Source organism: Typopeltis vanoorti, chromosome 17, assembly GCF_054136105.1.
Source record: "Typopeltis vanoorti isolate ZY-2024b chromosome 17, IOZ_Tvanoo_1.0, whole genome shotgun sequence".
NCBI lineage: Eukaryota > Metazoa > Arthropoda > Arachnida > Uropygi > Thelyphonidae > Typopeltis > Typopeltis vanoorti.
This window is the reverse complement of record NC_143565.1, coordinates 46,511,712-46,538,008: the sequence shown is the minus strand read 5'-3', so window position 1 is coordinate 46,538,008 and position 26,297 is coordinate 46,511,712. Positions and strand designations below refer to the sequence as shown.

The following is a 26,297-nucleotide window of genomic DNA, read 5'->3' as shown; positions in this document are numbered from 1 at the left end:
TAATCTATTTATCCCAAAATGCATAACTTTACATTTCCTACAAACTCTCCACATCGCTTCGATTACCTATTACCCTACCCAACTTTGCATCATCAGCAAACAACCGCATATTTCCTTTCAGGTTATTCCTATATCATTTATGTACAAATTAAGCAGCAAATAATTATAAAAAATTATAAAAACTTTACTACATCGAACTCGTGCTATATGCTCTAACCCACAGATTCTCAAGCTACATCTTTCCAACATCCAACGGAGCATTCAACAAAATAGCTTTTCCCAAAAAAAAAAAAAAAAGCAGCATATGTTTGACTCATATAAGCCTGCTTTCTGCAACCTGGAACTACAGAGAATTCCAATTCCGTATATTTCAAGTATCTCCGAACACGATTTCAAAAATACTCAAGAAATATAACCTAGCATTGTCATTCTTCCTGTCAATAAACTCTTCTCCTAACCGCCTTCATCTAAGTTCCCTTCCAGGCGCATATTAGTTCCCTATAACTACCACCTTTTCTACTTCGGATAAACTGAACGCTCTGTGGAGAGAAAAAAATCACCAAGAACACCACTCATCTAAGAAGTTTGATCTAGCACAGCATAGGATTGGCACCACCACCACAGAATCGTCTGGATAAACCCCCTACTCCACCGATGTCGCTTCAAATTCGAAGGTTTTCCTAAGCCCAAGTACATTGCCCTAATATAAATCGGAATGACTGCCTCTCCTTGTCAAAAATCTGGAAAAGTGTCTCTCTCTCATCAGCCACCAATACTTTCTTTCCCCATCTATATATAAATTTACTTCATCTCGTTGTTCATTATACCATCGAGTGGCTCATACTTTTTTTTTTTTTTAAATGGTAAGTTCTACCGTGTTCACGCTAGCTTGCCACTGAAGATAATCTGTTAGTCTCGGATCGAAATATTTATTACTATTACTATTATTTCGTGACACCTTCAAGGAGTCCAAATAAAATATTTATTTGTTTCAATTAATATATTCTTATATCAACGTGTACACATCTTTAGTTTCTTAATCAAGTAAAATGCTAATATTCCTACTCTAACAGATATTTGGTAGCATCTGATTAATATGTTCCATAACGGAGGCAATGAATTATAAATACAAAGGAATATATAAAATGGAAGTCTTGAAAGGAGAGTTACATAGTAGCAAAAAGAAATTATGAAATTGTAGGAGAAGTTCAAAGTTAGTAATTTTGAAGAGAAATGTGGAAGAAGAATAGAAATTGATTGAGTGTAGATTTATTTATTTAAAATTTATAAATATGATGTTTAGCGATGGACAAAATATCTGTAAGTACCTGAGATACTCATTAAACATAATGGAGAGGATGAGATGAGAGATTTGCGTTTTAGGTAGAAGATGGTTTTGTCCAATGTCAGATCACCATTCTGCTTACTGGAGACATGGAATCCTTTAAAATCAACCATGTTTGGTCTTTAGAGAAAGGTTTCGAATTATCTTTATACATCATCGATTTCAACCTTTCGTGGGTAAGAATGCCGTAAAAAATAGATGGGGTGAATCATCTCAGCACATTAACGGGGCTGAAATTTATGTACAATAATTGAAAATATAATAATAACAAACATTTTTCTTTAAAAATTGTGACTTATGAAATAACTGCACACAAGATTTCATACCTGTCAAGCAAGGGTAATTTCGGAGTAGGTCAGATCTTATGGTTCTTAAAGTCGCTCTGGTGGCCTCCTCGACAGGCGCCTCAACTGCCATGAAGAAGACGCCTCCAACGGCTAGATAGAGAACATACCCCAAAGTAAGAAGCAACAATAATGCATTACTTCTTCGCACCCAGCACACTCTCTTCAAGTCAGCCCGTTCTTGTAAAGGTACCATGATTCTTGAAGTTCCTCTGATTGATAATTAAAGTCTTACTGTACACTGATGTAGAGCTAGGGTTACCTAGTGGCTAATAACAATAAAAAGCATATCGAAATTATTATTCCCGTCATAGTACTAGTAGTATATAAAAGTATATACAAAAATAATTTACGCTAAAATAATTCTAGCAGACTCGATCGTGCTATCGGCAAACTTAAAAACTTGAGCAGTCGAGTGCTACTATTTATTTACAGTGGAAAGTCATTGTGTGTTCATGTAAACCAATTGAAAGGCTTTGAGATAACAAATAAGTTGAGCAAAGTCTGTTAATTCACTACCGTTCTTGTTATTCAATATAGCGCCCTCTGTAACAAAATCTCAAACCAATGTGTGATGACTTAAGCAATTTTCGTTTGGTATAATCACTAGCAGAAACGGCACTTAGGATTATGTTAAAACAAACCTTACATAGGCTTGTTTTTTAAGTGTCTCCTAACAAGAGATACTAACGTAGATCGAATCCCATATGTAAGTGGAAATATACAACAAAAATATATGAATATCATATAATAGAAGGAAATATGATTTATGAAAATAGATATGTGACTGTTAACTTAAATTCATAATATAGAATTGAATGGATACAAAAGATATGTTATATTAAAAGAAAAAAAAATACTGCTCAGCTCATTAAAAGGACTTTAGGAAGAAGCAGACACTGAGCAGATTAAGATGTTAAAAATTACGGAAGAATAAATTGTAAAAATATACATATTGCTAAGATATGAAAAAATGTAAATCAAAATGCCCAATAGAATAAGCATTCTATGTACATGTGTATATATATTGTAAATAGTTTTACATATATTTATTTTGAATGTACTTAGATGCTTTGGTGTAAATAAAATATAACAAGGATTAAAAGGTTTTGTGTATACCACGTGAATGATGATAAATTTTGAATTAACAAGACTTGTGCATGATACTACTCTTTGTCTCACTGACTGGCAAGCTAAATTTAAACCAGGTTTGTTTGTTATCTAGATATCGATTATTATTATTATTATTATTATTATTATTATTATTATTATTATTATTATCGTTTGTTATCTAGATATCGATTATTATTATTATTATTATTATTATTATTATTATTATTATTATTATTATTATTATTATTATTATTATTATTATTATTATCGTTTGTTATCTAGATATCGATTATTATTATTATTATTATTATTATTATTATTATTATTATTATTATTATTATTATTATAAGATAACGGGCAAGTAAAATAAAATAAAATAAAATAAAAAAACATAAGACGATATTACAAACTGAAATATTTTTTGCTTTTCGTTTCCTTTAGATTATTCTGAATACCGTATGTTATAGTCGGTTTTTTTTAGCGTTCAGTATTAATATTTAAATATTTACAGTCAACGTTTTTCATTTTGGTTTTTCAAAAACAAAATTAAAGTATCATCGAAAGCCTAAAATGCTATCAATAATGGCAAATATTTTTAATAGTAAAAATATTTAAACTTTATATGAAAATATGTAGAAATGATAGTTTAAATTTAAAATTTATCATAATTTTTTTATTTATTTTATTTTAAGACTTATTCATTTACGATTTATAAATATGATGTTTAGCGATGGGTAAAATATCCGTAAGTTATCAACCTTAGTATTTAATTTTAATATTACAATTTTAATACTAATTTTAATGCAAATTTATAACTACTTATTACTATCCCACCTGAAAAGTGAAAATGATCCCACTGATTTCTTAAGTCTAAAATTTTTTAAATTTCATTTTCATTTTATTTTATTTCATTTGTCAAGCGAACCAGTTATTAAAAATTTGAATCATATAATTGTTAAATTCTTTGAACTTAAAAACTTGCCGATTGGTGGACCTATAATAATAATAATAATAATAATAATAATAATAATAATAATCCCTGGTGCTTACAAGCTCTTAAGGCCCACGACCTGTCAAGTATCCTTGGCTTTCAGAACCCTAATTTTTAAGATATGATGATTAGTTATATATAACAATATATGTATTTGTACGTAAAATGCGCGTATTATCTTCTCCAAGCAGGTTTACCTGGTTTGTTATAATATTATTTATTAAAATTATTCTTTGTTTGTTGAAAGCAATTATCAGAACCCAGGATAATTTGCAGTGTATGCTAGCGTCCAAGCGCCGTGAACTTTCACAGTAATCCAACCGAATGCATCTTTAGCCTGTGTGTGTGTGTGTGTGTGTGTGTGTGTGTGTGTGTGTGTGTGTGTGTGTGTGTGTGTGTGTGTGTGTGTGTGTGTGTGTGTGTGTGTGTGTGTGTGCTTCTAAATTATTACAAATTACTAGAATACGAAGTCGGTAATCACAACGCATGTAACATTGGAAAGAGCATTCGGGAGGCACCTCAGTTTCAAATAGCGAAACGCCCACATTAGGTTTTCGACCGTCCAGTAATTTAGTGTAGTATACAAGCGAAATGGTAGCGGAACAACCATCATATTTATCAACTGAACTGTGCAAATTGTGATAATTTGTAATAGTCTAAGTATATTCCATCTCCCCTCTGTTTTCCTACAGTGCTATTTTATTTCTTATGATATGTCCAATATAAGCCAATTAACTTTGTATTCATGAAAACACAAAGAAAACGAATACATTTTGTTTAATGTATGTAAACTTTTTTAACCAAAATTTACAGCACAATATTGAATTATGTTTAACGAGATAAAGGATGAAATTAATTCATCCTGTAATTATGAAATTAAATTACCAACTCATGTAAAAAAAAAGGAGTGCAATGTGAAATGTGTGAACTAGATGGCAGCACCAGTCGTCTTATTTTATTAGCCCTGTACTTTGTGTTAAAATTGATCTACAGAATATTATATTTAACCACTATTTCTTGAATGCCAGTAAAGATGTTTTACGGATAAAAAAAAAAAAAAAATTATTGAAGTTAAAAACATGCTTTCAACAAGAAAATTACAAATTATTCTGCATTAAATGCTTTTAGAAAACCTCTATTGATAAACTATGAGAGGCCAATATCAAAAAGTTAAAAGTTTCTCTTTCAATATATGCAACTTGTTTTGCAACTTTCCACTTTTTGTGGGTATTAGAATAGAACAAAACTGCATTCTGGACTGTTGTTCTATACCGGTACTAGAAGTAACTTAAAAACGTTTCCACTCATGAAAAAAAAAAACAAACAAACTTGAGATCTACATTTCGACATAATAAACAGATGGACGGGGAAACGAAGTTTAAAGAGCGGAACTATTCTATACTCTAAAATAATCTAGATCATGATGAAACTCAAGTAATTATTGTTCTTGATTCAGTGACGTTCTGACTCACTTGGAAGAAAGTTGAGTTGGTTATTGGTGTAACTTAAAATCCTTGATGCTGCCCAGAGGCAGTAAATTAGGCTAATAGATTACCCCTCTCTTACAGATTCACTCCAACCTCTATCTCCCAGGTGCAGTGCTTCAGTATGGTGGCTATATTGGAAGATGTTATGGCAAGTCGACTTGGCAAAACACCTTTCAAATGCAGAAGGACCTGAGTTTCAGGGGTCGAAAATAAATATTCCTCATGTTCTAAGGATTCGAACTTTCCAACCAAAGGACATCGCTACCGAGTGAACTATGTTGGCATTGTGATTAGTATTGGTTGGTATTCAGGCGCCAGTAACCTCACGCGCAATAGCTGATTTCAAAAATATTTAATTTTAGAAGTTGTTGTTAAAATATAGGAGATTAAATTCATTCTGCAAAAATAATATTTGATTACTATGTGAGAATTAATAATTAATACGTACAAACGACTATAATATTCTAGGACCTGACAAGTGAAAGTAAATTCGCAGTAGACCAGAGTTTGCAAACAAGTTCACCAAACAGTCCTTTATAGGGACAGTTTCTAAACGATCATGTAAATTTCAACGCGTCGTGTACTTGAGAAATTTTATGCCTACTGAGATTGCTTTCTGAATTTTGGTGCTGGAAAAAAGTGTGCCTTTTAATCGATTAAATACTCTGTGCATGTGTGCGTGTGTACAGATGGGAAAATGTGGACGTTAAAGTTGCTATTATATGAATATACCTAAAATGGAATCATATATAATATTTTGTATTGTTAGATAACAGAGGATGGTAAAATGGCGATTCGTTTCTTTTTATTTTTTGATATTCACATATAAATATTTAATATTTAAATTTGTGTCATTTAACAGACCCTTCAAGTTTAAAGGTTCCTCCGCGTCGTGGTAAAGTGGCCAAGAGACTAGAAGAAACACATTATGAGGTATGATTACAGTCGCTAACCAGAACAGAATTTTCTGGGTGTTCCTGAGTTAGTCTGAGCTCAGTTACCAACGCCATGAACAATAGAGACCAACTGCTTTCTGATTTCCCAAAGTCGGTGTCAAAAAGTTCCGCTAATACCCTTTGGGAAATGAAAAAGACGTTCGAGGATTTAAAAAAAAATTCAAATTTAAATTTATACTAATGAATATGTCATTTGTATGGGTGTTTTGTGATAAACGTATTAATTTTTAATTGTTTTGAAGCAAACTTTACTAATCGGAAGCGGTTATGTTTTTTTTATGAAAATTATTGGTGTAAGAAACTTTGCTTGCAGATTTTGATTAAACCAAATATGTTTGACATTCAAGTTGTACAGAGTATTGTTTTTTTAAGATCTGTATCTCTTTTGTTTTGATCATTAACGTCTTGATTATTTTTTAAGGTTTTCTTAAAATATAGTTTCTTTCCTGGTCTGTTTCCAATCTTCCTTGGGGATTTTTCACTGGAGTTCATGAGATTGAGGTGTGTGTGTGTGGGGGGGGGGGAGATGAAAACAGAATGCAGCGCCCACATTCATCAGTCCTCTTTTATCCAGTTAAACGAGGTTTTGGAATTAAATGCTCTGTTTATAACTGTAATCCCCCCCCCCCAACTTAGTACACTTATTCCGCTGATTTTGCTAATACTCTCTCCAACTTAGAATCAATATCTTCATATCATTCAGTCGCTGCATTGGAGCAGCAGCGTTTATTTTGCTAAAGTCTATCATATCCATAACTTTCCTCATTTCGATGCGCGTGGTTATAATGAGTAATCACACATTAAAAAGTCATTCAAATACGCATTACTGCACGTTCCTGCTTTCCTTATTTCTTACTGTAATCCTTCGGATTCCGATAGGTCGCATCTTGCGGTGTTCTTCGTAATAATAAAGGTCTCCAGTTCCGTTATATTTCATTAATCTCGACATCGAAAGTGCCCAATTTTAGCTAAACACTCATTTACCGGAAACAACGTTTTAATTATTATTATTTATTTATTTATTTATTATTATTATTATTATTATTATTATTATTATTATTATTATTATTATTATTATTATTATTATTATTATTATTTGTATAGGGCACATTATTGTACTTCATCCACAAATTTACACCCGAAATGATGTAATAATAACTGTTCACATCTCTTCACTGATTATTTTCAAGTTTTGTTTTTATTAATTTAGATCAAACGTTCTTTTGAAATACCATATTACAGCTCAACTGCATCACACCGATAAATACTTCCGAGAGTTATAAATTACAAATTTAGAAGTTTATTTCTTCAGAAGTTTGTCATTCTAGACGAGATAGCGTCTTCTCTTATGACAATTTTGTCTAATCATGACATGGAACAACTAACACTTTTCGGAAGAAATTGTCAGGAAATAGGAAAGTGCGGGCATTCTTCCCACACTGTTTCCTGAAAATCAGTTCAAAAATAAATACAAATTCACAATCCTGTCATTGAGGAGAGCACCGTATTGATGACCATAATAAGCCATAGATCTCAACAGGCATTTATATAGACATTCATATGTCTATATAAATTGGTATCTTTATATCCAAGTGTGTATATAATTAATTACTCAAATGTTGAAAAAAGCAGAAAAATAGCTGCAACTAAGAGTAGCTCCAAATTTCAACTTAACTGCAGCAGTTACTGTGCAGGCGAAAGATAATATAAATCGAACGTAGTTGCATTTTTAGCCATTGAAACTATTAGGCAAATCAAACGATCGCAAACTTTAAACAGGGAGATAAGTTATAGTAAATTAAGACATGGTTTGAATGATTACAGTTTTTATTCATTTTTATTTAATTAATCACCTCATTCTTTCATCTGAACTATTTTACTTTAATAATAATAAGAGGATTAAATAAAAGAAGTTGCACAAATCGATCTATTTTGTTACAGACACTGTAAACTTTTCAAGTCTGAAAAACACTGCCACAAAGCAAGGGGTCATTTGTATCCGTGTCGGAAGTTTCGAAGAATAATTAATTAATGTTTCATTTGATTTCAGCTTCAAAACAAGCTCCTCGGGCAATATAATCTTAATGACAATTCTAGCAACAAACACAATGTCATAAAGGATGCAATCTTTTTTTTTTTTTTTTTAACTTCCCTTATTTTTGTTCACTGCTTGTGTTTTCCTGCCTTGCTACCCATGAAATTGTCAAAGGGAAATCTTTAGTACTCATTTTAATTCCATTAGCTAATTACATTGCGAACATTTCAGATCTAAGGAAGTGCACAAATAAAAGTATCCTGACTGTAACAACTCATTAGTTAATTATCGTTCAAAGGTTACCGAGAAGCATAATCAAATATTAAGGTTATATGGATAGTCCACCCTTGATTTTCTTGTTAACTGATGTGCGTGTATGTTTAGAAAGAAGTTTACTGTCTGGTTGAATGTCTGTTACTTATCCAGGTAGGTTTCACGTGTTCTGAAGAAAGGTGGAAACCTCCTTTCTCTATAGCATTTATAACTTTAGAAGCATCGGCACGCGACCATTGAATATGCTCAATATCACTTTGATCTTCTTGTTATCGAAAATAAGTTGATCGGGGGAAAAAATGAGTGGCGCCAACGCATGAATGTCCAAAAGAAAGAAATTAAAAACAGTAAAAGAGATCAGAGAGAGAGAGAGAGAGAGAGACTTGTGCATACTTGTATACAAATACCTCGGGAAAATTCTTCGTCGTATAGTGCTTTCGTCGTAACATCGTCATCGTATGTTACGCTTTCGCGCAGGTCTACACATTTTACTGCGTAAGCTTCCCTAGCCGATAATCCCGCGGAATAGGTTGGTTGTTCCTTATTCCCGGTAGTATCCCATGTCTGTCGAAGCGTGTGTTCACGAGGCCTGCTTTGCGGGAGGAAAAACCCCAGGATAAACTGGGGAAAAAACCCTGCTGTCCACACTCAAGACCGGCTAACTTGGCTATGGCTGAAGAAGATCCTAAAGCTCCTCAGGTCGTCGACGGGAATCGAACCTAGGACACTCCTTCCCCAGGCATATGGTTGCGAAGCGCATAGCCACTCAGAAGCTTGTGAACATAGATTTGGCTATTGAATAGCCCGGAGACAAGAATGATGATATCAATAGTTAAATCACTGAAAACGTGGTGTAACCATCTGATCAAGGCCATTTATATGCTTTCAAGAACTTGAGACAAAAGCAGATGTCTTTCGGTACCTTTTAAAAAATACATTTTGATCATTATTATTTGTAAATCCAGGCTTTATTAATTATCATTAGGGAAAATGGTCCAACTTAATCCCGTGGATATTCCATGTGGATGTCCCAAGAGGTACGATAGCGGGCAATCTTAACTGTATTTATTAGGTTTACCAAGCTAATAGAGTGTTAGCTGCGAGCCTTTTAAACAGCCTTGATAGATTGAACCTTATTACTTTATTGTCGAATCAACAAGATCCGGAAAACTCTCCCAATCCTCCTCAAGCGGACACAATGAGTTCCTGCAGTTCCACCAGCTATGTGGAAAACTAATGGAACCACAGAAATTCAACTAATTCCATCACATCCCAGGGATTGTCAATGAAGGTTGAGATCCAATTTCTAACCATTCAGGGCCAATCCGTTAATAATGCGAGTATTCACCTGCCAGTGAATAATGCGGGTATTGTGACATGGAGCGCTACTCTATTAGAAATCTGATCATCATTAATAGGGATACTTGGTCGGAAATTAATGTTCAGGTTTATTATTCAGATTTGATCTGTTAGCATCAAGGATAAAAGAAGTGCCTAAAAGCATGCACCACACCATCATCCCACTGGTTTTTAATGCTGGTACTAAACACCGTGTAACCTTGTATTGCTATTGATATATCTTTCTCTTTCCGTCTGAATGAAATAACATAAAAACTGGAATTCATCATAATTCCACGTAATCTTTCTTCCTTCTCTAGTGTCCAGTACTGATGTTCCTTCCTACAGACTTGGTACCCTCTTCTACCATTACGGAACAGTATCTGATCCGCATTCACATAAGTTCGCTTGCAGTCTGGTTGTACTGCGCAGTTATTTGATCAGGTGTAGCATAGCTATTGAATTTTATTATCCTGTTGATCCTTCTTCTGTCTTTCCGTCGTTTCTGATAGCATACTGGAGATTGCTTTGATATTTTCTGTTTATCACAACACCCACGGTATAACGCAAAATGTTAGGTCACTCCAGAAAGCACTACTTTCTGAGACTGTCTCAGATACTGTCTCACGAAGACAGTCTACTGCTTATTAACAGCTACTATGCCTTCCGCACATCGTTATTTGCATTCTTCCAGATTCATTCAGCATGAAGATATCTTTATTTTGGCCATTGAGTTTAGTGTATAGTGATCGACATTATACCAAGAATGCTGCGTACATCTTTGCTTGAAAAGATTCAGGTTTCATTCCTAACCTAAGGTATGGGTAGAAGGGTAGAAGAGCGTTTATCGGACACTAAACTCAGTAGCCAAAGTATCTTGTCTCAAACGCTGTTGGAAACTCTTTTCTGGAAAAAAAAAGTTTTTAATTAAATGAAGCAAGCAATCTGATAACCACACATTATCAGGCTGGAGGGGAAGGGGGAGAATTTCACGACCCCGATGAAACAAGCAAAAGAGGAAAATCAATAATTGCGTAACCTTGAGATGTTTTCCCTGAAACTTGTTCCAGTGTGTAAATAATTGAATTTAGTGCTTTATTTAACCTAAGCAACGCATTATTGCACGAAAATCGATAGATGTTATCAATATACGTTTAATTTGCTTATATCTGTAAAAATAAAAAAAAAAATTAGAGTAATAAACCAAGATGCGTATTCTTTTAGAGTGAAGTTTGCCTTAAAGCCCATAATTAGAAAGATAAATATCCAGAATTCTAGCAAGGAATTTATTTCTGCGAAGACTCATTCATAATCTACCACAAGGTCTAATCAGCTTCATCTCAATTAAGCAAAATTCAGAGATTTTGTTTGTTGACCTAGTTGCGTGTAAGAATTCATCGTGGATTGATTAGGCGGTGAGAAGGCACGCTAGCGTGTCCGCCTTCATTAATCATAGTTTCGAAAATGAGTGGGATTAATTGTTAATCCTCCCCGTTGTTCTCATTTGCACTTGACTGTCATTACGAGATTGCAATACCCAAACTCGGTCTTTGTTTCTTTCTTCGATGGGAGAAATTTCCGGGCAGAAGATTCGGGTTATTAAATGATCGTTAATTTTCTCTCGTAAATGCATTGTAAGACTAAGAAATCGAGCATCTTGGAGTTTAGATTTAGCTTAACGGCAAGCAAATCAAGATATTTTGTAATTAGAAAGGATATCTTTTGTGTTTTTATACTGTCAAGATAAACCAGCATATGTATACCATATTTATCTGCTGCTTGTCTGAATACTGCTTTCGGCAATTTTCATTTTGATTAGTTCAGTAACTTCTCAACAGAGGGAGCCAGATTTTTTAAATATAATTATCTGTGAAATTTACTTTTATTCCATTAATCTAAATCTAAACTTTTATGCTGAACTAGGTGCTAATGTCATTACAATTAATTCACGTTGTTAAATACAAAAAATAACCTATATTCTCAATTCTCTTTACGAATTCTAAATGTCAACAAAATCTAAACTTTTATGCTGAACTAGGTGCTAATGTCATTACAATTAATTCACGTTGTTAAATACAAGAATAACCTATATTCTCAATTCTCTTTACGAATTCTAAATGTCAACAAAATCTCGGAAATAAAAGGTGATATTATCATTATTAATGATGCTCTTGTGAATTTTGCTTTTCAATATTTTCTTTTTCCTAAGAAATATTTTCTTTCATGTTGAGTTTAAAAAAAAAAGTCATGAAGTAAAACAGTTGCCATAACAACTAATTCAGATTTCAGCTTCTATGCTATTATTGGATATTCTAGTACCAATTTGAGTAGTTAAAATGGAGAGAATCTGCCCCCTACGAAGTCATTTGATACTATCACAGACAATTGATTTGCTGAATATGTATCGAAAAAATAAAAACGGGACTTCTAGTCCCGTTTTTTTTTTTTTTTTTTTTTCCAATTAACAATTTATATGAAATGATACAAACTTGTAGATTACTGAGTAACAAAAAAATTCTGAAATAGCTATACTAGAAAGCTTGTTTTGGTTTAGAATTACAGACGATTTGCAAATAAACTCTACCTTCTTTGTCGCTGAAAATTATTATGTTTCTTTCTAGACGTCTTGAAAAGATGGAGGCTGCTTTGAGTCAGTCATCTGTGATTGGATGAGTCGAAATTGGTTGCCTCGAGTCTTTTAAAAGTTAGTCAACACTCTTTGCGAAATAAAAGACATTAGCGGCTTTGTTTTATTTATTTATAACATACAGTTATCGTGTCTTTGAAACAGCCAACAACTTAAATCCGGCAAATGGCATCAGAATTAAATACGAAGTGCATCATTTTAAGTTCTACAGGTAATGTAGAACAAAAAACAACACAAAAAACGGAAACACTGAGTGTAGTTGCAATACAGCGTCGACGATGCACCAAACACAGATGCAGTTGATATGCAAATATATTCCAGACATTCCTAGGAACGTGTGTATAAAGGCAAACGGAGGCCTGCAGCCGTTTATTGCAGGTTAGAATAGAACCAATCTAGAGAGGACCAATGACTTTGTTGGAGCCAGGGTGGCAGATGCATCTCTGACCAGAACACCTGAAATTGCACATGTTTGTCCTGTCAGTATGGCAATCGACAGGACAAACATCATGAGCGAAATACAATAGTGGACGAAAGCGCTTACTGCAAGAGAGGGACGTTCGAGCATGAGTGTGCTGTACCACGAAAAATAGGCGGGCTACTGCTGAACAATTGTGTGAAAAAATCAACACCTGTCGTGAGAAACCTATTTCAACAAAAACTCCGCTTCGGGAACTGCATAGCGTTGGATATCACGGTCGGGTTGCCTTACACGAGTTTTTGATCACTCCCTTCAATGCACGTCGTCACGTCCAATGGTGCAAAGATCACGGCAGTGGACTACACAACAGTGGAGGGATGTGACATGGTCCGATGAATCCACGTTCATACCTTTTGCTGCAGACGGACGAATACGTGTATGGCGTCAGCCGAAGGAAGCCTGACAGCCAGAGTGCTTGCTTCCAACTGTGAAAGGTTTTGGTGATTCTGTAATAGTTTGGGGCGCATTTTCATGGCATGGTTTGGATCAACTTGTTATATTGGAAGGCAGAGTGGGTGCTGCTTGTGATATTTCAATCATAAGTGATCACCTCCATCCCATATTGACACACTTTTCTCCTACTCAGCCAGCCACATTTCAACAGGATAATGCTCCCATTCATCGAGCAAGTGTGGTCATGGTCACCCAGTGGTTTGCGGAACATGAGGCATGTGTCCTGTCTGCCATGATCATCCCAGACTTAAATATTCTAGAACATTTATGGGACGATCTCTCTCGCAACGTTTCCTGCCTCCAAAGAACAAAGACGAACTGATCAAGTTTATGTCTGACGAATGATGTAAAATTTCCCCTGTCACGAGTTCGAAGCACTGACAGAGTCTCTCCCTCGAAGAGTACAGGCTGTACTAGACGTCCAGAGCAGAGCAACGCTATATTAATCGAAACGTTTCCATTTTTTTTGTCCGTTACCTGTATGTTACATAATGGAACCGAACCTTAAGCAAGAAATGGTAAAAAAGAAGAAAGTAAATATTTGGTAACTTCTGGCGAAGAATAATTTATATGACTCTCATCCCCATGGAAGGTTGTACAGCTATAAAACATTACGTACTGTGAATGAGATAAAGTCTTTCAATTATTTATTTTATTCTATGTTATTTTCTACATAGTCCCAGAAACCCTACTCTAGAGAACAAACATGGAACTTTTTCACGCCACTAAAGACTTCCGATAAGCGAGACTGTGATTCAAACTGGATGATGAAATTCATCTTTCACCTAAAGATATTCACAAAATCTATGCTCATGGCGGGATTTGAACCAGCATCGCTATCGCTGAGGAGTAGCTGCACTCTCCAACCAGATTATATGAGACCGAAGAACTAGATGTGCCACCATAGTAGGAGTGTGTAGACATAGACTGTTGTCATGGTAACCGCAATTTGGTTATTTTAAAATAAAAAGGACAGGTCTAGATGTCTGTAGATGGTGATAAGGTAATTTAAGTTTGAGTTTATGTCACTAATGCTGATAAAATGGATTTAGAAGTGATTTTTGGTAAAGTTTTCTATGCTAAAAAAAGTTTGGTATTATTTTTTAGGGTAATTTTTTTTTAATTCCATACACGAGACACTGAATAACCTATAGTACGTTAGTATTGTGGTTGGATGAGATATTTAATTTGAAGATTTGTGGATTGTATTCAGGAGAGAAATACATAAGGAGACTGTTCCAGAGGGCAGCAGCAGTAGAAAAGATAAACGAGAATTGACCGCGGGAGTATTTATAGAAGATGCAAGCAACAGAAACTGAACGCCTGTGTACGAGTGGGCGGAGTGAACTGGTGAGAAGTGGTTCACTGAGTGCTCTCTTCTGTAACGAGTCAGTATAGAGTTATTAGACCCGTTCCGAGTAAAGTAACTTTGAGCGAAAGAGAAATTTTAATATGGAAAGAATATGCAATTATTGATTTCCATGGGAATTATTATCACCTGAGTTTGGTTCTCATTCACCTAGAAAGAGGGTGATAATACCTTGGGTCAGGATTGCTCCTTATGTCCATAGTCCCCCGACTATATTTTAGGTAAAAGGTAAGTTCAGTTAACAAGGCGTGCATTAAGCTAAGGGATTTAGTAGGGATTTAGTATGTGTGTGGATGCCACCCACATGGTTTTATTCTTTAGAAAATCACGTGAGAATTCAGAGCGAAAAACGAATAAAATCTGAAAGAGCGATCATTTATTATTTTTGAATCATCACCAAATGTTGTTGTATTCTGTTGTTGTTGTTGTATTCGCTTCTCACGGATCACAAGTTGAGAAAAACTCCGTTAAAAGAAAGCAGAATGTTCAAGTATTTTTAGTAGTCAGCTTAATTAAATTACATGTAGAGCTTCCCCCACCCCCCACCCTTCATTACCTGCAATTTTTGTAGTAAACAGGTTTAAAATGAACTTTTTATTTGTCATTCTTTCGTTTCAGTAGTTTTGTAAAGGCACCTAGTAAACGGATATAGAAGCACAGAATATGGAATTCTACTTTATGCAAAATTCCAATACGGAAGAACGTTTTACGGTATTTATTTATTAATTTGAATTTTCAGGGAAGTGAACACACGATTTAGATTTCAGTGATGTTGAGGAGAACATTCTATTATGAGAAAAAACTTGCAATTCTCATATTTTCATTAATATTAAATAAAACTACTAAAGCTCAGTATTAAAAAAATGGAATTTTAAGTGAAGAATGAACGATTATACACCGGTGTCCAAAAGCTAAGGACGAACTCCACTTTTACCTGTATAAGAAAACATTTTCATGACTACAGCCAAATGTGGACATAAATTTATTGCTAGCATGCTAATAAATTACATTACACAAAAATGTGTTATAAATTTTGTACAAATTAAATTGCAGTACGTTTTTGGCAAATGTTACAAATTTCCAAAGGAAGTAGTTAAGGAATTAATGGGCAGTGCTCACAGAAAACTCTGCAGAGAGACAGTTCATTGTGGAATATGTCCACCCAGAACTGCGATGCAGCTTTCGCAACACGTCGTACCATGCTTAGCAGCAAGTGATTCAGGAGTTGTTGAGGCAAACTGGCCCACTCCTACTTTAGAGAAAGGATTAGGCCGTGTTTGTTTTCTGTAGGCGAATTTCGAGCGGCAATGCTTCTCCCTATTGCGTCCCAAACGTGTTCTATGGGGTAGAGATCTGGGGAGCGTTCTGGCAACCCGATTCCATTAATATCCTCCGTCTCCAGAAATATCTCCACTGCTCCTGTACAATATGGTGTGGCATTGTCATCCATAAGAATGAATTCTTCGCCTACAGCACCACGGAACAATCGAACGTGACATTGAAAAACATTGCAATATCGTTCACCAGTCATAAACCCCCTTTTCCAGCACTTTTCACACTGCCGGCCTGGTTGGCCAAGTGGTTAGCGTACCCGCTCTCCCACCAACAGGTTGCAGGTTCGAATTCCATCGTGAGCATGGATCTTTGGGATTGTTTTTACGTGGAAGATGAATTCCATCGCTGGCTTGAAAAAATTTCATGTTTGTTCTCTAGAGAAGGTTCCGGACCATGTAAAAATAAATAAATAAATATTACAAATATATATATAAAGTTGACAAAAAAAAAACCTTTAGTCACATAAAAAAACCATGACTAACACCTTCGTATCTATCCTGTCAAGAACATTTCTTGTGATGGTAAGCAGTACCACTTTCAGCCAGATCAAATGTCGTCTAGAATCGAGGAAAGACTAAAACGACTCTCATCAGTAAAGATTACATTAACTCATTTTTTTAGGATACATTACCACTGGAAACGTGCTTCTATCTTTATCCACATCTTATCGCAGATAAGATGTGGATAAAGTGGCTCAGACTACAGGTCTTCAGGCGAATAGGCCTACTTGTCTCACTTCTTGCCACAATTTGTCGAGATATCTGCGTACCTGCGCTTGAATGGAGTTTAACTTGCAAGCTGACCTGGGGTGATTGTGCGTCGATTAGGTTTTGCTGTTATAACCACAAATATGTCTTCCTGTTCCATGGTAAAGTGAAGGCGACCTCTTAGCAAATGTCTGGAACACATTCCGTTGGTTTGAAACGCTGTCAGAGCCTGGATAAAACTCTATGTGAGATTCCAAACTCTCTGGCAATATCCATAATTCTGCGGTCTTCCTCAAGCTTTTCAATAATTCTTCGCCTCGTGAAATCATCTGGATGATGTCTTTCAGACATTACAAGACATCTAAGTTTACGACTTGATGTCATCACGAAAAGGGCTTCCTTCAAACACAAATCGCTTTCCACAGCCTTTTGCTTTTTATCCTGTTTTTATCCTTTTTGTCCCCTTTGCGCGCGATTCGAAAATTCGAATGTGTCCCCGCTTTCTACTCGAAATCATCGGTTATACAAATCCACAATCTTATTCGGTTGAATTTGCGGTTGTAATCTTCAGAAATAGTGTTTCTCCTTAGATTTTGGACACCAGTGTATCAGAGAATAGTTTCTCAATTCAATAATCCAGCAATATTTTTGTAGATTCTGAAAGAACACACGAAAAAAAGGGGCGAAATATCTTGAATGAAATGAAGATTTCATTTCGAAAAGTATAAATAATCATCAAAAGATGAATGTTTTTTCTCAAGTTAAGCGGATAACCCTCACCTCCAGAAAAAAAAAAATTTAAGTAACCAGCTCTCCGCCAGCACAGTTAATTCACGTAAAGTGAGCTTCGTGTAACTTACTGACTTTCTGTGATCATCTGGAAATACCCACTGCCAAGCAATGCTTGTCGTTAAGTTCGGTAGACGCTCGCTTTACAACCGTTCTCTTCTCGATCTCCCGCTCTTACGCCTTGTATCAATCTTTTATTATGACTATGAAATGAGAGCAAATCGGATGGCTCTTGAATTTTCCACTGATGGTGTAAATAAACTGCTAAACTCATATGAAAAGGACCCTATCATTGAGGAACTTATCGAATTGGCAGAGCAAGAACCTCGAATAAGAAATTGAAAAAAAAAGACTCCTTGCTTCAGAAGCAACTACATACAGATTTTTATTTTAAGGAGCTCTAAGTAAATCCTGTAACATTTTTCACCTTTGGATGATTAAATGGGATTAATTTTATTATTTAAGTGCCATATTTTAGTTTGGTGGCAATTTCGGTTTGGTATTAAATCGTTCAAACTACATTTCCAGGAACGTAATTTCAGTTCATGACACTACCTACAGAAAATTAGGATTTGATTTACGACGCCTCGCTTAACAACGGTTTTAAGGACCTCAATTAGGTTGTAAAAGTTGAAGTGTTCTGTACCAGTCCCCGAAATCGTAATGAGGGATCTTGAGAGCCTAGATGAACCAATGGAAACTGTACGTGAGCTGTACGAAAACTCTAAAGGGAAGCAGATTAAAAGCGTTTCGTAAACTTAGGAGGAAAACGCCTAAGTTTACTCCAACTGTGTGCTATAGTAGAGCTATAGTAGAGATAGTTTTGATCTCTACTATAGCTCCATCTAGAGCTATAGTAGAGATCAAAATGTTTGGCAGTAACTGAAGCCATAACCAGCTAATGTAAAAATTCTTCATTAATCCTAGGTACAAAAGTTTCATCAACTTGTTACGGCTATACTTCAAAAAACCGGCATACATCAATACTCCTACCATGTAAAATCAATGGATCAACCTGGATTTTCTAGCACATTCTCACGATAAGTAGTCGGTTCAAGAAAGAGGTGCGTTTTCTCCAATGGTTGAGAATTTATCGATATTGAAAATAAAAAAAATAATAATTTAATATAAAAATTCTAAAAAGTCTTAGCATAAATAAAGAAATGATCTCGTTAAATACTATTTCGATGACTATGATTTTTTTGAATCCATTTAATTATTCCTCAAACTTTTCATTCCAGTGTAATTTTAAAAAGTAGCCTGATAATGATAGGGAATAAACGGAAATCTATTTGTCAATTGACAGATAAGGCTGATTAAGACATCTCTGCCGGTGGCATGACTAACTCGATTTAGACTAAATTTAGAACATGGCTGTTACTTTAAGGTTCTATGAAAAATTCAGCCCAGTTATACTAAAATAAGACAAGAGGATTCTCTTCTTCCTCCTTCCGGACTGATCGAGCCTAAATCGGACTAAAATGAAGGGAGGGGATTGTTGGGGGAATGCGCTTTCTCTGCAGGCATCTCTACAAATTGCTACGACCAAATGCGAATATTTAAGTCATTGTTTAAAATTCACTGAAATTTTCTGCACACTTGGATTAAAGTGGAAGACTGGATTATAAATGAGAAAAAGATTAAAATGCCGCAAATATCTCTAGAGATCCTATTTGTTCAGCAATAAAAATGTGACATCTTTTAAGGAGAAAGAAAACCATGTCTTAAAATAAGTTAGCCAAATTCTGATCAAGCAGGATAGAATGGATTGACGTTGTTTTAATTGTTAATCATATCAATTCTATTTCTGAAATTCGAGCAGCGAAGTAAGATAAGAATGGCTTCTAAATTGCACGCAACCATTTGCTTCCCCAGTATGTGGCTCACTTTTTTTACATTTTTTTTTAATATGAGACTACAAATGTCTCATAATATTTACAATAGAGAAGAAATTTCAAGAAATAGAAGATGATTTAAACGGGGAAAAAGTATAAGCACAGAATTTTAACAATTTAAGATAAATAGTGTCACATTTTGATTTGCGATAAGTAATATAGAGAATTAGAGGAAATGTAATAAATAATTGTAGCTGTGTACCTGAAGCATCTTTATGATGCACAATGGTCCAAACTTCTAAATGGAAGTCAAAGTTTATGATCCTTATGAGAGTTTGCGGTCTCTTCGACGTACTTCATATGAGCAATTGATGAATTGATCCAATAGAAGTTCGCTTATTACGTGGGTTCTCTTTGATCAGATACTCTTATCACTGTAAAATTGCTAAACTGCGTATTTCACACTGAATTCGTAGTCTGTACATTGACAAAGGGGATAGGATGAGGGCTCTCGCTTCCTGAAAACAAACAAACAACGAAAACATAATGTAAACTTCGGAATAAACATAAACAAAACAAAAACACCATGAGGAGCATATTAAAGTGAATGTCTTTATGTATTTGAATAATTTAATTATTCTGACAGGGGTATGTCAATCTATAAGAATTGAAATAATTAGATGAACTTTCTATGAATTGGTAACTGTTAATAAACTTATGTGAAAATAGCAAATGCTCTTTAAGCAGCTAATAAATACTTAATTGCTGTTCACAATGTTAATTTTAAATCATGTGCTTGATCCTCTGTATTCTGTATGCATAATGTTAAAACATCTCTTCAAACCTGAATTCTAGCAAACAGTAGCCATAGGAATTTGGCCTACGTACAAGGTGAATGGACCAGAACAAAGAATAGCGAATGACAGGATTACGTAGTTCTAATCTTTGAAATGGCGGTTCGCTGCAAGGTATGCAAGGGGACATCCGCTGACACGAAGTCTTCTATAAAGTAGGTAAATATCAATTGTAACAAAAGGAACTGAAAATAGAGTGTATGTAAATTTAATGTCCAGCAAAGTGTAACACAAAGTGCAAGTCCTTTGTTTCACAGGGATCGACATTCTATTGCTAACCAAAGCTCACAAGCAAATCAGTTATAAGTAACATTAAAGAAAATATATTGCAGAATACACATCTACCAAACAAAGTTCACCATAGATGAATTAATTAAAGAAATCACAAAATCTAAACTCCAAAAACACAACTGAAAGTTTATAGTAACAGAACGTTAATTTTCATCAACTTTAAATGGATTCATCAGAGTTGGTGATATCAGTGCATACGCGATTAACAAAAATTTGGAAATTGTGGGTATCCCTCAGAAACCACATGAAAAGGTATATACGATAATTCCAAAGATCTCACACAAAACATAAATTGATTTGAACGATAATGCTATTGAAGTTATGCAAAGACTTCGTAATGTGCAAAACGTCAAAACTTGTCATTCATTGTGAAATTCAAGTTTAAAGCAACAAGAGACAAATGGAAGGTCACAAGAACAAAAGTAAGTACTTGTGATATTAACAATCATTTCAAAGATGGCAAAAAATATTTAAATAAACACTTTCTACTAATTACGACATTATGTTTTGTATGTGAAAAAAAATAGAATCAGGAAACACATAAATGTCTCTGATTAAGGGTGATAAACTCTTCATCACAAAAGATGACCCTTCGCACATACACTGCTTAGAAAAAAGTCAACGGACAATATAACGTGATGCAATCCTACAGAGCATACTTTCCACAAGGGTACGATAGAGATCAATGGGAATTTTGTACCATTTTTTCCTCTAGGCATGTAATGAGGTACTTAACTGTTGTGGATATGAACGTCCCTTGGCCTCACTCAACGCTCCAGTTCATCCCATAGATGTTCAATAGGGCTGACATCAGGGTTCTGTGGAGGCCAGTCAAGTGCGGCGACGTTCATGTCCACAAACTACGCAGTTACAGTAGCAGCCTTATGACATGGTGCATTGTCTTGCTGAAAGAGACAATGGTCAGTTCCGAAGAAAGGCCACAAAGTAGGAGGCATTGCATTGTTCAGAATGTTCAGATACCTCTCGGAGTTCAATGCTCTAGCACTATAAACAGAAGTCAGAGGCCAAACTAGGACCATACTAGCACACCGCCACCTCACAATTTCATAGTTGGGGTTACGCACTCTGGTAAGAGACTTTCACCGGGTATCCACCCCACCCGCCCATCTGCTCGGTAGAGCGTGTACAGTGATTCGTCGCTCCATAACTCAGCTTTTATAGGTTCCAAGTTTCAAGAACTGTATCCGCTCTTTGCGCCGCTGAAGACCACGCTGCAGGTTGGTTCGGGTAATGTGAGGCTTGTATATGGTGGTCCCACCATGGAAATCCATGTCGTGAGCGTCGAGTTTGAATATTTTTGTGCATATTCGTGTTCCAGTCGATGCCCAAAACTCCGCATTTAACGTATCGGCCGATGAATGGCGGTTTTTACATATTATCCTTAATAGCATCCTACTGTCATATTCGGTGAGTGTGACGGGTCGTCCACTGCTGGTAACACCTGCAGTTGATTCCCTGCGCTTCCATCTTAGTATCAATGTTCCCTTCTCGCAGTGATTTCACCAGGACACGGTTGCACTCAATTGGGAGCATCATATTCACCCAATTTAAACCGCCCAGAAACACGTGATTCGTTACATGGCACGATGCACCTTGCCTATGGGGAGGTGTCCGTTGAGTTCATTTCATGCAGCGTATGGCTGATAAGGTGTGAGGAAGATCTCCAAAAGCTGTAAAAATAATGAACTGTTTACCTGTTTACTCTGAAATGATAGAAATTCAGAACAGAGATAAGAGAGGCATTGGAAAAGTTCGTGGCGAGACAGAGAGATAGCGGTCGGTAGTCGATCGATGAAAGTATGTTGAGTGCGTTTTTAAATAATGGAAATTATTGGGCGTCGTGCATCATCAAATATTTCATAAAGAAAAATATGACTCCAACCGAAATTAAAACCGACATGAATATACTACTTTAAGCAAAACTTCTCGTTCGTTTTTGATGGCAAAAACCTGGTCAGTGCTATTTAAACATGGCAGAACGAATTTGGGGGACAACCCTCGCAGTGGAAGACCGTCCTCAGCAACAAATGAAAAAAATATCGAAAGCATTCACGCTATGGTGTTGAAAGACTATGGTGTTGCCAAGGACTTGAACACATTGCAAGACAACACACCAATCTTCCTATGCGAATATTTAACACCATTCAACCAGAATCTGTTGTACCAAGCAAAAAAAAAAAAGCAAAAACAGAAACAAATTACCAATTTTTGTAGATCAGAGATGCCAAAATATTCTTGAGGAAGTCACAAACTTCAAAACCGATACAAATTAAAAGCTCAGAAGACATAGAAAGGCTGCCACAGTGAAAAAAAAAGTCTCCTAATTAGTTCAAAAAGAAGACCCCAATAAAAATGAATGTGAACCACCAAGTCAGATGCAATAACACCAGAATATACCGGCAATTTCACTTTGATCAGACCTTTCAGATCATTCATTTGACCTCCCAAACATCAGCCTATTTCCAACACAGCAATCAAATCAATAATAAAAAAATACAAATATCTAACTGGTGTCATCCTCAGATAAGCTCATTAAAAAGCTTCGAGGATGCAAGCAGAGACATTACATCTCAACCGAGATCAACACACACAAAAAAAGAATTATTTCTTACATTGAAGTGCTGTAGTTACAGCGGTTAAAAACATTAAAAAGCAAAAATTGTAAAATATATATAACTTACTGTTATGCTATAAATGCTGTTAAAAATGTAACCTTATCCAATTGCAAATTATAAATTACCATTCATAGTAACTATTACTAACGCATTTTAGAATACAAAAAACGGAAAAATTTGTATGACATTCACTGTAAAAAAATAGATGTAATATGTAAATATGTATATATATGCAAATGCTCTGTAAGATGATAAATAAAATGCAATTACAGAATAAAAAATTATTATTATTATTATTATTATTATTATTATTAATGTGAATTGTGAATAAAAATGAATTGTAAAATAAAAATTGCTGTTTAACTGTTTTAATGTAAAACTGTAACTGTAAATGGTTCTGTTAGGATTACTAATTTTAATATTAATTATAGTATTACATTGTCCTAATCATAATAATTTTAATGTCCCATTCATAATAACATGTAACAAAATGTACTCTACACTTGTATAATTTCTTTGAAAGAAAATAAACTGTACTAAAAAAATTATTATTATTATACTCTCCTTTGCACTCTTTCCACTCTATCAGCATCACTACAGAAACCAGAAGACCAGAACAATGCATCCAAGTGGGGTATTATCAAGGCCTTGTAAAGAGGCAAAATGACATCCTTATCTTTACATGTGAAAGTTCGTTTCAGTATTGAAATTATCTTTTGAGTTGTATTTGCAATCTTTGTTACATGCCCCTGAACTTCAACTTCCTATCTACTAACACTACAAGATCCTTAGACTCATTAGTTTCTTCAAGCATAATCCCACAATTAAAATACGACATTGGATATCTAACCTCATCAAAGTGAATGACTTTACATTTACTGACATTGAAATAATAGCGATTTTCACATGCCCACAATTCCAGCCTATTCAAATCATCCTGCAAGTATTGCATATCAGCAGCATTCCTGATTACCCTACTATCTTTGCATCATCAGCAAGTGGCTGTATGTCGCTTGTCAAATGCAATATCATTAATGCAAAGATTGAATCACAGTGGACCAAGGACTGATCCTTGAGGAACACCACTGGTTACCTTAAATCATGCAGACTCACATCCCCCCTGTGAGTCTGCATGATTTAATTTTTGATATCTGTGAGTCAATCATCCTCTTATCCAAACAATAATTTATAACCCGCTCCCATATGCTCCAATTTTCGCAACATTCTTCCATGCTGTATTCTGCTAAAAGCCTTAGCAAAATCCAAAAGTATTATGGTGTATCCATTTCCCTTGTCTAATTCAAAGGTAACATTATTATGTAATGTGAGCAAGTTGCTCAAACATAACCTACCTTTAGTAAACCCATGCTGTTCATTGCAAAGTATAGATTCTCTGTAGACACATTTCTTTATACGAGCTCTTACTATCTTTTCCAAAATCTTCACCACCACTCCTGAGATACTGATTCGTGGATAGTTGGATATATTAGTCTTTGCACCCCCCCCCCTTTGTCCAGTAGGATTACGATACATTCTTCAGAAGTGGAAAGAATGTATCATAACATACATTCTTTCTACTTCTGTGCAATCATCCCTGTTCTGACACTCAAATTGTATAGCCTGGTGAAATGAATAGTCACTTCAGCTGAACACTCTTTTAGCCTCTGTGCTGATATCATATTTCACTGGTCCCTTTTGCTGAATTCGCATTCAGTTGTGCAACAGCTCTAATTCCTCCACTTCATATACCTGTTTCTTCATCCGGAGAAGAGGTAGCAGCAAGCTCAACGTCGCATCCACGGGGTTGGAAGCATTGAATAATCACATCTGCATCTGTCTTCCTCACACCATCTGCATTCAGTATACTTATTCTTTCATATTCATCTTTTCTTTTACCTGCAGTATAACGATATAATTATTTTGGGATGTTTTTAAATGATTGCAGAGCCAGTTTCGTTTCACATTCAGGCTTAGCTTTCGTACAACGCTTGTGACTCTTCTGGCCTGCTCCATAGAATTTTGGTAACTGGCATCATACTTATGGACATGGTCTTCCTTCCACATAATCCTTTTTTGAGGAGATTGTTTTGATTATTGATATGACTTGCATCCACCACTACAAAGCAGAGACAGAACAGCCAGAACAATGGAAACATGTTGGATCTCTACCTCCGAGGAAAGCAAAGGAAGTTCCATCTGCTAGGTAGTTCAGGGCAGAACATTATCAGCGTCAGTATTGGATTCCAAGGGGAGATTACCCTTCAGAGGGACAAAATGTAAATTTCTGTCAAACATTCGCAACTGAATTGTTGAAACTCGAATTTTTCTTGCATAATCAGAAGCCTTTTTTTCAGACCTCGACGAATAATCTTTGAAGGATGGTATAACCGCAATGCAGCACCGTTGGACTAAGTGTATTAGTCTTGAAAGGAGATTATGTTGAAAAATCAAAATGAATTCAAACTACTCTGTAGTTTGTTTCTGCATCAGGCGATGAAGGTTTCAAATACTCGCGTGTTTGTGAAGTTATTCTCCACAAATGCATAGCTTGTAATGAATATCTTGCTCTAATAATATTGCATTTAGTCATAAAAAGTATGATAGTTAAAACTGAGCATTTTCAACTAATATTAAACACATTAGACCATAATTTTCATATCTTATACTTACAGACCTACAGATCAAAGGAACAGAAACTGACTCATATTATTTAGAAGGTTTAAAAACCATTATCAACGATGGAATTATAACAAATCTAGTAGATTAATGCCTCTTTATTCGGCGACCTTTAACAGTTAACCATTAAAGTACAGCAAAACAGGTTTCATTTTACGTTCCTCTGACACTGACTACCAATGTTTTCAACATACCAGACCGCGAAGTACACATACGGGCCACTGAATTATAAATTTTTATTTAATACTGTGTTGGACCTCCTTTACCCCGAATTACATTGCATATGCGGTTTGGCACAGATCCCACAAGGCGTTCGATTGCATCTGCGTATACAACATACCA

General features: G+C 35.3%; 1 protein-coding gene across 2 annotated transcripts in view; it reads right to left on the bottom strand.

The window, feature by feature from the left end:
• The window catches only part of LOC150097361 (potassium channel subfamily K member 1-like), a 35,901-nt gene extending 33,816 nt beyond the window's left edge, over positions 1-2,085 (bottom strand). For both annotated transcript variants that reach the window (XM_090407145.1, XM_090407147.1), the window contains exon 1: positions 1,672-2,085. In XM_090407145.1, the coding sequence (XP_090263271.1) occupies positions 1,672-1,885 (214 nt within the window). In that variant the 5' untranslated portion in view covers positions 1,886-2,085. The remainder of the gene's footprint in view (positions 1-1,671) is intronic.
• Between the last annotated feature and the right edge of the window lie 24,212 nt (positions 2,086-26,297).